At 42.2% G+C, this 13,960-nt stretch overlaps 1 protein-coding gene and 1 pseudogene across 1 annotated transcript; both read left to right on the top strand.

The window, feature by feature from the left end:
• Positions 1-311: 311 nt before the first annotated feature.
• On the top strand, positions 312-10,269 carry LOC143005424 (separin-like; annotated as a pseudogene).
• Positions 10,270-10,790: 521 nt separating this feature from the next.
• On the top strand, positions 10,791-13,232 carry pfdn5 (prefoldin 5). Its single transcript, XM_076157004.1, has 6 exons — positions 10,791-10,900; positions 11,157-11,259; positions 11,781-11,812; positions 12,233-12,307; positions 12,426-12,531; positions 12,994-13,232. Exons 1-6 carry the CDS (start codon positions 10,835-10,837, stop codon positions 13,077-13,079), a joined length of 468 nt encoding a protein of 155 aa, XP_076013119.1. The 5' UTR covers positions 10,791-10,834; the 3' UTR covers positions 13,080-13,232.
• The last annotated feature ends 728 nt before the right edge of the window (positions 13,233-13,960 follow it).

Below are 13,960 nucleotides of genomic sequence, written 5' to 3'. Positions count from 1 at the left end.
GTGTGTGTGTGTGTGTGTGTGTGTGTGTGTGTGTGTGTGTACGCTTGCTCAAATAGGAACGGTTGGGCTGACACATTTGCATTTCCTCGCTTATCCGCGTGGGGGCAATGTGTACGACAAGCCTCATAACCTGGAAGTACTGTGACTAAGCGGCTCACTAAAGCCGGAGGGAGGGGGGCACTAGACATAGAGGTGTCTAGTGCCAAATGATCGTAATGTAATGTAATCCAGTGATATACCCATAAGGAGACCTATCCCTTTGCTACTAGGGTGGAACCCCCAGTCCCTTTGACAGGAATTTTGGCACAAAGATGGGGGCCAAGTCTGTCCTGTGGCCGACTGATAAGCTGAATGAATGCTACAGACATGGTGGGAAGAGCATACCACTCAAAAATGAAATGCTGTGTCCAGTTGTAGCAGGCTGAGCTCCCATGTACATGTGCTGATATGTATTCTATTTCTAACCTTAAACCTCCAGGTCGTATATTTGCCAATTCTACAGACTGCCTGTGTGTTGGGCATGAAGAAAAGATCTTTGGTCTTCCAGTCTCTGACACATCTTGCAGAAGAAACTGACTTCGTGAGATTTCTTTTCAGTTTAAGTTGTGTGTTTCCAGGATTTCAGCTAACAGACTGACTGGTAAGAGCTTTTGTTTGCATAAGCATTTCCAATGATTTTCCAATGTTGCTTGAAGTAGAATACTCTTGGTTGGGTAGTGCGATCACAGTTGGTACTGGAACTAGTAATTGGAAGCAAATGGCTTAATGAATGCAACTCAAATGTCTCTGTTCTTCATCTGCATTTGTAACTACGCAGTATGGCAGTAGATTTTACCACTGATGCTTTAAGATTACTGGAGGAAGTAGCAGAGACTGCAGAGAATGCTGACAGGCTTTACTTTGGCTCTATATCTGCACTCTTGAGAAAAATCTTCACGAGGTGAGCACTGGTGCATTTGTCAGCATATCCTATTCATGTTCATTCAATATTCACAGACTGAAGGTGACTGTGGAACCCTCTCAGCGAATCATTTTGTGTTTATTTTTGTTTTGACTTTTTTGATAGGAAAATTATGCCTGAAAGAACAAAAGCTGGCATCACATACTGATTTCTTATAGTAATTTATGCTGTAATGAAACTGAAATAGTTATTGCAACATCCTTCAAGTTCCTTCATACAGTGTAAAAACTTAACAGTTTGACTGTTTGCTGGTCTTTATATTGCTGTCTTTTTGGTCAGGCCATTGATAAGGACAAAAAACAGCAGGAGTTTCATCAACAGACAAAAGTGCATGGACACTCACACCATTGGGACCAATGACTTTGACTATGAAGACAAGCAGAAGTCACAGGACAGCATCCATGTCTATGAGGGCCTGCATTTCAACCTGGCTGGAGAAAGCAGTGAGGACCCCTTGAATGTTTGCTGCATCCTATAATGGCTTTAATTAGTATTGCAGTGTTTTTTTCTGCTCCATCGCGTACTGTAAATGGCCGTCTATCAACATCCCTTTCTGTATGTGTGACATTTTCCTCTGTTTGTTCCTTAAGAGTTGTGCCAGCCTTTGGAAAGCGCCCTGGCCGAGTGGTCTGCTGTCCTGCAGACACGAGCTGTGCCAACTGTCAGGAACCCCAAGCAGACTTGCAGCTCCATTGTTGTGACTGCTGCTCTCTTTGAGCTCATGGGAAAGGTAACAGTACAGGTCCCGGGAAAAGCCTTCAAGTTTTAGTCAGTTTGTTTTTTCTTTGGAACTTAAAGTGGCCTTTGATGTCCCGCGTATTCAAAGTCTCCGCTTGCACTAATCAGGAGACATAATATAAATTAGAGGAGTACAAATACATTTTTCTCAATCCAGGATTTTTGAAGCCAAACCAACCAGTTTGACTGAAATCCCACTGCATTGCTGAAGTGGCCAAATTGCACGTGGTTGTACTTTTTTTTTTTTTTTTTTTATCTTAAATATTTGTTTGAATAAACCCCTCTTGGTTTTTGCATCCAGTTCTAATACCAGCAGCGATTTTTAGATGGTATTACCATCTCTTTACCACATCTCCTTGTTCTCTCTTTTGTAGCCTCTGAAGGCTTTAGAAGCTTACCAATGTGCTTTTGGCTTCTCACATCATTTTGGTGATGGCCAAGGGAGTGCGAGCTCGCTCTGTCAATCAGCCAAGATCCTCCTGGAAATAGGTGCCCCCGAGCTGGCTTTGGTCATTATTATTCTCGCTGAATACACTGTATCACCTCATATAAATCATTGATTTGTTCCCATTTTAAATCTATAAGAAATCAGTTTAACTAACTTCACTTTCAGGCCCAGCTAGAGCAAGCAGAAAAGTTTCTTGTCTCAGATGCAACTCCCCAGGGACCGTCTTCACTCTCCATGCTGGCAGTTCTGTTGAAAGCCCAGTACTGCTACAGCACAGGACAGGTAGGTAATGTGTGCGCTCGAGTTGGGTGATTTGAGTTCTGTCATATTACTCCATTCTTTCTTTACTCCTGAAATATCTCTAGAATATTTCATCTTTGTCCCTCTCCTTTCTGGCCAAATGTCAGGTGGATCGTGGGGTGCCTCATCTGTGTTAGGTGCTTAAAGAGGTGAATGAGCAGAGACAGTCAAAGAGTTGGTACCTGTTGCGAGCACAGGTGCTCCATATTTGCAGTGCTTACCTGAGTTTAGACACAGCTCTTCTGCCACAAGCTCAGCGGGGCCGTATCACACAATATGGTTAGTAGCATTCGCTACAGTTATGCATACTAGACTGTGAACTGTTTTGTTTTTGATTTGTGACAATAATGACACACGGATTGTGTCTGAGTCATGGTCTTTATATCTTAGGTGTGAATAGCCCAGACACTGCTCTGTATGAAAGTCTAAAGCTTCTCTACAGTCTGCTGGTGACTTAAGTGGGGAAAGGCCTGTATGGGACACATGGCGTGGGCTCAAACATGCATTTCGTCAACCAAGGTAGGCTGTCTCAGAGCATCATTAGCTCTGTGTTTTGTGGCAAACTGTCTGTACATCTTTTATTTGTTCTTGGTGATTTCTGGCTCTGCCATACTGATTCTTTGTCTGTATCCCTTGGCCTGTGAGCAGGAGATAACCTTGTGCTGAAGTGGCATCTTCTCTCTGAGGTGTTGCACTGCTCACAGAAGATGGTGGATTTAAGAAGCAGCTGTGGAGCCATCCATGATGCCAGGCTCCAGTGCCTTGAAGCCCTTAAATTGGCCATCAAGCTGCCAGCACTCAGCCAGTATGTACTTGTACATATTTGTTCAGTAGGGTCCAGAAGATGTGTTGTGATATGTTCATACTGACATTATACCTTGTTATTAATCTGTAGACAATAAGCATGCTTTTCAAACAGCAAGCACATAACTCCCCCCTTGCTCATGAGTTGGACTGCCACTGCCCCTGCTGCTCTGAGCCTTGCCTTGGCCGCTGGGCTGCTACACAGGCTGATCTTGCTTTCCAGCTGGGTCCCGCTGAAGCAAAAGTTGCTTTGAAACTTCACCGGGCCACATTAACACGCTGTAAGAGTGTCCCCAACAGACTTGCGCTGAAATTCGCAAAACTCTTCCCTGTCCGTGGCTCCACCAAAGGCTCAGCTAAACCTACACTGATGCAGGATGTAGTGGGCCGTGTTTACCTTCGCATGGCCCAGTCTGGGTTGGAACCAAGGTTTGACAAGTTATATGATATATGGAATGTGCTGAAGGCTGGTTTGGCATTTGTTGATTCCATGCCATCTCCTGTGCTAAGACCTGTAAGAGCAGGCCTAACAGCAACTAAAGCCATTGGTTAACCTGGCTACCAAGAACGGATGTACACCAGAGGAACTTTTCGCAAATGCTTGGACCTGGAATGCACCGAAAAAGGGTATAGAGCTGAAATCGGAACAGAAAATGGTACCTCCTACATCTGTAGTTAAGAAGAGTAAAGACTCTGTTGGTACGGAGAAAAACCCAGATGTTCCCATCGAATGAGCCAGGTTCCCAAAACACCAGTGATGGGAAAAACCAAATCCTCTAAAGGAGCTTGCTATTTTTGATTTTAACACAGAAGTACCTTCTTTGACCTTTACGCCTTTTCCAAAGGCAGAAGCCCCTGCTTCAGCACAGAAGGGGACAGCAAAGGCTGCCTCTGCGCTACAGTTTCATGTGTACGAAGAGTTGTCTCCAGTTCGAAACAGGGCCCAACGTGTGCCTGCAGCCCCCAGACACACAAAGAAATCACTTTTTGAATCGTTTTTTTTAATGTTGACTAATCTAGTTGTCTAATCGGTTTTGTATAGATTATAATATCAGCCGTATTCAAAGATTCTTGAACTGTCCCGTTGATCTCCTGTCATTCAAACAGAAAGCTGAGAAAGACCTCCAGTGAGCTTGCAGACAGGATGGACGCTCTGTCGCTCAGTCCAGCCGAGTCTCAAGCCCCTACTGAACACAGTCTCTCCAAGTTGGAGAACGTCTTTTCCTTTCCTCCTTCTGACTGTTCAACCTTCCCCAAGAACCACTGCCAAGAGTTTATCCAACAAATCCAACACCTTCACTCAGGTAAAGTTGTAAATGCAGTTTAATAGGTATACAAGTCTGAAAATGCTATTTCTGCACATTTTGTTTAAAATGTTCAATTTCACATTTCCAGTTATCAAATGGCTAGAATGCCAATCCTGCTGCCAGCCTTCTAGTTCTATGTTTTGTCATTCTTATTGTGGTCTAATTTAGTTTCCATTTAGACACTTGATGTGTTCATGCTTAAACAGAGTTTAAAAAAGAAAAATAATTGATTTACATATTGTCTCTGTTGCATACCTCTCTTTGTTGTACAGTGGTGACGGTGTGTATGATGTCTCTGCTGGGAGTAAAACCTGGGCAGATGGGCGACGGCATCATACTGTCGCGTCTTGAAAAGGGGTCTGACCCTGTCACTGTTCACATCCCCACCTCCAAGCAGCAGGTGTGAATGACGAATTATATAATTACCAGACTGCCAAATGAAGATAATAAATTAGGACTGGATTGCACAATAAAGGGCATCTGAATTTTGTTTGGCAACATCTCAGATGAAGTTGACTTCCTCTTCCTCTCTGTTGTAAAGCAGCGTGTTTCTCAGCTGGTGCAAGAGATGGACAATATCCAAGTGGAACAGAAGATTGTGAGCTGTGTGTCTGACAAAGCCAAGTGGTGGGAGGGCCCCAAGGCCTTGGATAGTCGGGTTGAGGTAAGTGGAAAGGAACCAAGCAGAAGCGGACAGTAACGGAGTACATTTACTTGAGTACTGTACTTAAGTACACTCTTTAGGGATCTGTACTTTACTCGAGTATCATGTTGGGGGAGTACTTATGACTTTTACTTCACTAAATTTGAAAGGCAAATATCGTACTTTTTACTCAGCTACATTTCTATCCATAACCATAAGTACTCGTTACTTTTTCCCCAAGAAAAATAAAAAAAATAAAAAAGCGGGGAAACCCTGTGGATTCAGTATTTTGTTGTTTCCTTCTCAAACGTGATTGGATTGTACATTACATTACATTACGATCATTTAGCAGACACTTTTATCCAAAGTGACTTACAATGAGTGTGTTCAACAAAGGTAGATAAAAGAACTTCAGGTCACAAGAAATCGTAAGCGCATTTCCTTCCTAAACCAACAGCTAAGAGCATAACTAGAGCTAGAGTAGAAGTGCAATAAGTTAGGTACTATGATGAATGAGAAAAAAGGACGAATTAGAAATGAAAGATTAGAAAACAAGAGCATCAGAAGAGCTAGGACAGAGTAGGTGATGTCCTAAGAGGGAGGATCCGGGTAGTGTTTCTTGAAGAGATGGGTCTTCAGCCTGCGGCGAAAGATGGGCAGCGACTCCGCTGTCCTGACATCAGTCGGGAGATCATTCCACCACTGAGGTGCCAGAACAGAGAAAAGCCGTGACCGCATCGATCGCAAGCAGGGGCCGCTGAGCGCCGGGGCAGCCAGTCGCCTGGAGGCAGCAGAGCGAAGTGGTCGGCCGGGGGTGTAGGGCTTGACCATAGCCTGGAGGTATGAAGGAGCTGTTCCTTTCACTGCCCTGTAGGCTAGCACCAGAGTTTTAAACTGGATGCGAGCAGCTACGGGGAGCCAGTGTAGAGAACGGAGAAGGCAAGTTGTGTGGGAGAACTTGGGAAGGTTGAACACCAGACGAGCAGCAGCTTTCTGGACGAGCTCCAGAGGTCTGATGGCGGAAGCCGGGGCGCCAGCAAGGAGGGAGTTGCAGTAGTCCAGGCGGGAGATGACAAGAGCCTGGATCAGCACCTGCGCTGCCTTGTCGGTGAGGAAGGGACGAATCCTCCGGATGTTGTAGAGGAGGAATCTGCAGGAACGTGTACAGGTGCCACTGACAGGGACAGCGTATCGGCAATCACCTTAAGCTTTCCTACCATAAACGCAAACTCCATGGTCAGATTCAGTTGGACAGTAATTATTCCGGGGAATGTCAGAAAAAGTTACGGGGACTTAAACCTTCTGTAAAACGGCTCGGAAAAATGACCTCAGATAATTCTAGTCCCGTGCGAATACGATCCTGTAAAAACGTATGTAGGTAGTCCGTCATGCCCTGTTTAAGCGTAGTTTTTCACTGTTTTGCGTGCATGGAGGCACTTAAAGAAGCCCTCCGTATCGTTTGGCAGTCGATATTTAATAGCCTGGGGCAAAACCGAAGTGTTCTGGACATACAAACACCGATAAAAAAAGAAAGTCAAACTTATCAGAGGCCGAGACTTTACCACCATTGTTGATGGGTAATATTTGTCTTCATCAATTATTATCAAAGTGTATAGAAGTCCCTATAGGCCTATTCTTTGTTATTATTATCCTCCTGTTGATGCATTTTTGAACACGATATCAGGAAGCAGTGTAACACGCTCATGGCGACAGCTGGTGACAGCAGTGCGTAAATCAAGTTACCCCTCCCATTTCTGGTAGAATGCAGGGATTTCTTAATCCCGTGCGAATTGGTCATTTATATTACAGTCAGACGTCCTGAGGTAAAATTATTTTACCCCACGTCAAACTAATCCCATCCGAATAGGGATTTATTTGTGTACATATGCATATTTAATTGGGGGAACGCTATTCTTATGACAACATCACAAAGAATACTATAATCCCCATTTCACCACTGCTGATGTCTTGAGTGTACTTTACACTGTAATTTCACAAGCAGTATCTGTACTTGTGAAATTTTACGCCAATACAAGTAGTATTGGAGTAAATAATAATAAATAATATTGAATATCACTTAAGTAAAAGCGGTATCTGTACTTTTACCAAAGTAATGAAGCTGTGTACTCCGGCCGCCTATGAAACCACGCTGCTGATTTGAGACATTTTGTTTGATTTTAGGTAAGAGAATGTGTTGAGTTGGTCTTTGCATAGTTCTTCACTAGAGGCAATTACTGACAATGCCACAAAATGCTAGACGCCAAATTACCTCGAAATAAAATCTCCATAAAATATGGTGAATATATATGTAGTGTATGAGTGCAGTGAGCATTAGGTTTTAGTCATTTTATGAAATCAGTCCAAATGTCTGTCATAATCATTAGGAATGACATCCAGCACAGGCAAAATGCAGCTATAGACACTGCACATGCACCTGAAGTAGACACTTGGACTACAAAACAGCACACACAAACCTGGAACCAGGAATCTATGTACTACATTTTAATTAGTCAAACAGTATTCTATAAAGAAATAGTGCCACATCCTGGCAGTTGTGGAGAGTAACAGCTGGTCAAATGAGCATTTTCCATTGCTAGATTACAAAGCTCTGTGATTTGTTGGTCATTTACATACTGTAATTACGTGAGATGTTGAGTGCAGCTGATGATTTTTTTGTCTAAACTTCCACCCATCTTGCTTTCAGCAACTGCTGGAAGAGATGGAGGGGTTGCTGGGATGCTGGAAGAGCCTTCTTCTACCCCAGTCATCTGATCCTGAGCTCAATGATCAGGCCCAGCACCTTCATAAGGCTTTGTCTGCAAGGGGAGTGATAGCCAGTGAGGAGATGTTGAAGGTGCTAATTATTTTTTCTTAATCTCTTCTCACTCAATGAATTCTCAACCATCAACACCTGCACTTCCATTCTGTATCGGCCATGCTACGGCAAGAACAGCACTTTTAAGAACGGAACAGCTACTAACCCTTCTGACTGTTTTTTAGGCTGTGCTGTCTGCATCTCCCGTGCTCTTCAAAGCAGAGCTTAAAATATTTGCTCTAGGGCTTTCTCCGCAGTGGGCCATGGAGTGTGACCAACTATTCCATACAGTTGTGTCCCAGCTAGAAGACAGAGATGAACCAAATGGTCACGTTGTTCTCATCCTGGACAAGGTGAGTGTTATTATCAAATGTAGAATTTTCAGTCTGATTTGTACATGCAGGGACTGGTGATCTGTGTTGAACGGACGTATATCTTCTGTGCAATTCCACACAGTATCTTCAGAAACTGCCATGGGAGAGCATCTCCATCTTAAAGTCTCACTCAGTTAGCCGTATGCCTTCATTTCATTCTCTCATTGGACTGAGCCTTCAAAAAGAGGTAAAATAACACTCGTTTCTTCTTCCAATGTGTCTCACGGTACAGATTTGCAAAAAGTTGTTTTGTGACTGTTGAGTTGAATGGTACCTGTAGACATCATTCTTAAACCCTTCGCTCTAGACCAGAGGTGGGCAAACTACGGCCTGCGGGCCACATCCGGCCTGTTGCGCTTTTCGATGCGGCCCGCCGAACATTTTTCGCCCGGTCAAATTTTTAAATTTGACCGCCCCGGTAAATGTGGCCCCTGAGCCAAAACAATGGCCCACCCCTGCTCTAGACGGACACGCGGTCCATCCTGAAGCAAGTAAGGATACAAAACGGGTGTTTTACGTGTTAGATCCCGATGCTAATCTCAGAAACACACAGGACCAATTTAAGGAGTTCTTCAGCAGGTAAGATATCAATTATAGTTAGAAAACTAGCATTTCATTTTTTTGTATGGAATTGTATGACTAATGTTGTCCCCTTTATTTGTCATCTCCTTAAAGTAAGCCGGATTGGGAAGGCGTTTGTGGAGTTGCTCCTGAATCAGGTCAACTGGAAGAAGCTTTGGCCACCAAGGATCTGTACATGTGAGTTTGGGAAGGGGAAAGACTACTGTCCACAAGAATAACGGATGAAGAAGATATCTTAAGTTGATTTCTGGAGCAGCAAATAAAAAGTTATGTCCCCCCACCTTTGACCATTTGTCTTTTGCCTGCCCTTGCTTTAGTTATGTGGGTCATGGCGCAGGCACACGGTTCCTGAATAGCCAGACGATGCTGAAGCGTCAGATGAGAGCAGCTTCTCTACTCTGTGGCTGCAGTAGTGCTGCTCTGGCAGTGCGTGGGGAGCTGGAGGGACACGGCATCGTCCTCAACTACCTCAATGGCAGGCTGGTAAGATGTCTCTTTGCACATTCAAGGGATTCCAAACACAGTAGATTGTGGATTACTATTATACTGTGTGTAAAACATATCATTTAGATTATGTCAAAAATGGGGATTGTTACAATATATTGATTTTTGCAGCGCTATAAAGCTGCACTTTCACAGAAAAGGGAGATTAAATTGACACTTTGGTCCTTTCTTTGGGCAAAATTAAATCAGCAACTTGAAACTTGAACGGTTGAGACTTCATAGATAATCTGAGCAATAAATACTATGTATCAGATTTCCAAGACTATGAACTGAACCCACTGGCCACTAGTCATGTTTCACAGTTCAGTCTTTAAATGGCCAGATTGTAATTTAGCAAAACAAACATCAGAAATGAGCCAACACCAATCAGCCGACATTTTTTTGTTTACAAGGTAAATATCATATAATTACATTACATTACAGTCATTTAGCAGACGCTTTTATCCAAAGCAACTTCCAAACATCCATATCATCAGTCTAGTCCTAGTCCAACTCCAGAGGTTGACTTTATCATGGCTGTTCTCTTTTCACCCTATAGCCCCTTTGTTTTGGGAAACCTGTGGGACGTGACAGATCGGGACATTGATCGCTTCACTAAAGTCTTGCAAGAGTCCTGGCTCTCTGCAGGTTCAGGAGCTCCACTCCTGGATTTTATGGGCCTTTCTCGGCAGGCCACACACCTGAAGCACCTCATCGAAGCTGCACCTGTCGTCTATGGCTTACCAATCCATCTGCAGTAGGAAGCACAAAAGCCTGTGCAGTGTATATACATTTCATCCATCCACCACACAGGCTGGAGTATGATTTTAAGTTGATGTGTGATATTTATAATTGACCAGTATTGATTATTAATTTAATCCATTGTTCCTATTAAGATGATGGTGCAGGTTTTCAATGATTTTAGTATGGTTTATTTTGTTTCTGTTTGTTCAAGTCTGTCAATTAACGGCACATTTTGAATACATTTTTTATTCTCTTCCATGTGTGATGTATGATGTTCACATTGACTTTCACATCATTAATTTTTTGTAGAAAATCCCTCAGATTGTGTCTTTATTTTATAGTCTGGTAATATAATGTGTCATTCTATGTTGTGGTTACAAGAAGTGTAAAACAAGTCTATTATTTTAGAACATGGAATAGAATGTGTAATGTTTATTAGATGCACCAGACTAACTAGTTACTCTGTGTGTGTGTGTGTGTGTGTGTGTGGGGGGGGGGGGGGGTGTATGCTGCAAAATGACCTGCAGCCTAAATAGGGACACATGTGCATTTCCTCGGTTATCCGCGTGGGGGCGATGTGTACGACAAGCCTCATAACCTGGAAGTACTGTGACTAAGCGTCTCACACTCCCAACATGGCCGTGAATCTCGCAGACCTCTCCCTTCCTCAATTAGAGGGACTGAAAACCCAACTAGACCAGGTAATTTCATCTAACGGTGTCGAGAATGGTCAGGAACTCATCCGCTATTAATCGTGGCGGTAATAATCTTTATGTGGAGAATCGGGGCGTGATAGTGGTGTGAAGCTAGCTAGCACATCAGACGCTAACATGCAGGCGCACCCGGCGTGTAGCTTCATCAGCCCGTAAAGGAGCTAATATTAGACGGCAACACATGATTGAAAAAGGAAACGTAGCGTAAATATAACCTTACTATGTACATTGTCATGTTTTGCAGGAAGTAGAATTTCTAACGTCCTCAATAGGTCAGCTGAAAGTGGTCCAGACCAAGTATGTTGAAGCAAGAGATAGTTTGAACGTCCTGAGCAACAATAATAAAGGTGAGTAGCAGACATTTTAAGTATAAGTTTGGGGGGTATACTAGAGATTTTTAATTATGACAAATATTCCGACAGCCGAAAGTCGTCTCTGCTATTATATTTTGCGATTTTGTTTGTTTGACCAGCATCCCACATGTCAACATTACATCAAATGGGAGAAAGAACACATTTTATGTTGCATTGTAGGAATGAATCAGAATCGCATCATTTATGTTAGTTGAAAATGTTACACAGCTTGGATAATTGTACATGCAAGCGTGGTCACATCAGATAGGTAGCTGTGTTAAGCCTGAAATCTAAATAAGTATTCCTATTTTTTGTAGATTGTGCAGTAGGTTTAAACAAAATATGCATAAATTGTATAAATGATTATTCAGTAGCTGTGACACTGGAGAATTATACATTGCGTAGTGTTTTTAGTTTAAACAATGTTGAATAAATCTCAACCTGTATCTGTAGTCTGTCTGCAGTGGAGTTGATGGGTTTTGTTGATGTTTGTTTTCTGCCCTCTCTTCTTACAGGAAAAGAATTGCTTGTTCCTCTCACCAGCTCTGTATCCTTTTATTAAAATGGGCAGCCTGCAGGAGTTCAGCAAAATGTATGTTGATAATGGCCGATCATGATAAAACGGTTACATCTTTATAAAAACGTGAATTACCAGGAACCCAATTTTAATGAGTCATCTGAGTTTGCGCGGTTCTCTGTGTCGCTCCAAGTGAGAGGACTTTAATTAAACCCTTCAAGTGGTGTTCATCCAGACATAGCCACAGTAAAACTAACTCAAGATGGCAGAAGACGTGTGTGTACGACATGGAGCGTCACACGTTGAGCACTGAACTAGAACCTCAAGATGTTTCAAATTTGATCTTGGTCTTGACATGGGCTGTGTAATGGTTTTCATGTTAAAATTGAGCAGGAGAATTATTCTGGTCTGAAAGAAGTATACTTTGCAAGCCTTGACACTACTTCTCAGATGTACGTACCTGGAACATTGAATGATGTGGAACATGTTTTAGTGGACGTTGGGACCGGCTACTATGTTGAAAAGGTACACACACACACACACATTTATCTCTTCAAATCCCATAAAGAATTTCATCAAATGAATGTGAAATTGGTCATGGTGTAAAATTAATTTGTGCTCCTGTATTGATCTTACATGGCAGAACGTGAAAGACTCAAAGGCATTCTTCAAACGCAAAATAGATTTCCTCACAAAGCAGATAGAGAAAGTTCAGCCAGCCCTTCAAGAAAAACACGCCATGAAGCAAGGTGAGAACATCTCCACTTTTCACACAACTTTGATTTCCTCATTTGTACAGAATGTCATCACATATGTATTTGTGATGTCTGTCCACATGTTTTAATATGATACAGGACATGACACTGCAATTAGCCAATGTGCATTATTAAAGAATGAAATGACCCAAAATAAAAGTATCTGAATGGAATAGAAACAATCTTCTTTCCAGCTTTGTACCTAGTACTGCAGATCAAATGGTTGTAGATTGTTAATTATTCTGACTGACCACCAATTCCAAAGGGCTCACTCACGTTCCCATCACTATACATTTACATGGTACAATTTTGTAACTTACCCTTAACGCTGTAGACAGTTAAGCAACAGTACACGTCTTGTTGAGTTGGAAGTTAAAAGTCTAACCACCCTTTCTAAGTTAAAAAATTCAGTTTCTGTACCATAATTTACTTTATACATTGTGTTCTTATTTGCAGCCGTGATTGAAGTAATGAACATGAAGATCCAGCAGCTACAGCAGAGCCAACAAGCATCACAACTGCCGGGGACCACCAAGGCTTAATGAGACCACCAATTCCAAATCATGATTGGACATTTTTGAATATACTGTATGTGCAAAATCTATACATTTGCATATGTTGAACAAGGAATGCCCTCCACAAATCAGAACTGTGTTCAATGTTCAGGAATAAAGAATAAATGCGTCCGTTCTTAATCTGTAATGTTTGCGTTAATGTCATCACTATGTGTTGCTTATTAATACATATTCAGCCTCACAAAGCTCTGTAGCATTGGACTATCATGCCCTTTTTGCATAAAATCTAAGGATGCATGTGTTGCCTTCAATCTATGAATCATCTATTAAGACTTTCGTCTGGACTTCAATTCTGACCTTTTCGCAGGTATTATCAGACCCTTGCCAAACATTTGTTTTTCAGTGTGCTTGTAAATGAATGGAGTTGTGTGTGAGGTCGAAAGGTCTGTCTGGTGTTGCGCAATCCGCAACACATTTTCAATATGTTACTTTTTAATCTTTATCAAACTATTCATTCAGATTTAGAAGTTGATACATATAGTAATTTAATCTGCTCATGCAGTCAGTATATAACCTTCGAGGAGCAGATGGTTTCTTGGTGGAACTTTATTGGCAACTTTGGAATGACCCCAGGCCCATGTCTACGCCAGTGATTAATCATTTCTGTCATGACTCAGTGATTTCAGATCATATTGCTGCTGTATCTGCTCATGGTTTAAACCAACCAACAATTCTACTTCACCACAGTTATGACCTTAGTCCACCAGGTAGTGTTTATAGTGTCTTTGGGTGGTTCCATTCATGTCTCACATTACTATTATTTGGTAGTGTAAATAAAGAATCAGATAGAAAAGTAAAGTAAATGAAAAACATTGTATGCAAATGTAGGACCACTCAATTTTGGAGAC

The sequence above is a fragment of the Genypterus blacodes genome, unplaced genomic scaffold, assembly GCF_046128005.1.
Source record: "Genypterus blacodes isolate CSIRO-AG114 ecotype Tasmania unplaced genomic scaffold, CSIRO-AGI_Gbla_v1 ptg000070l_1, whole genome shotgun sequence".
NCBI lineage: Eukaryota > Metazoa > Chordata > Actinopteri > Ophidiiformes > Ophidiidae > Genypterus > Genypterus blacodes.
The sequence above is the reverse complement of the archived record's forward strand: the minus strand, read 5'-3'. Positions and strand labels throughout refer to the sequence as shown.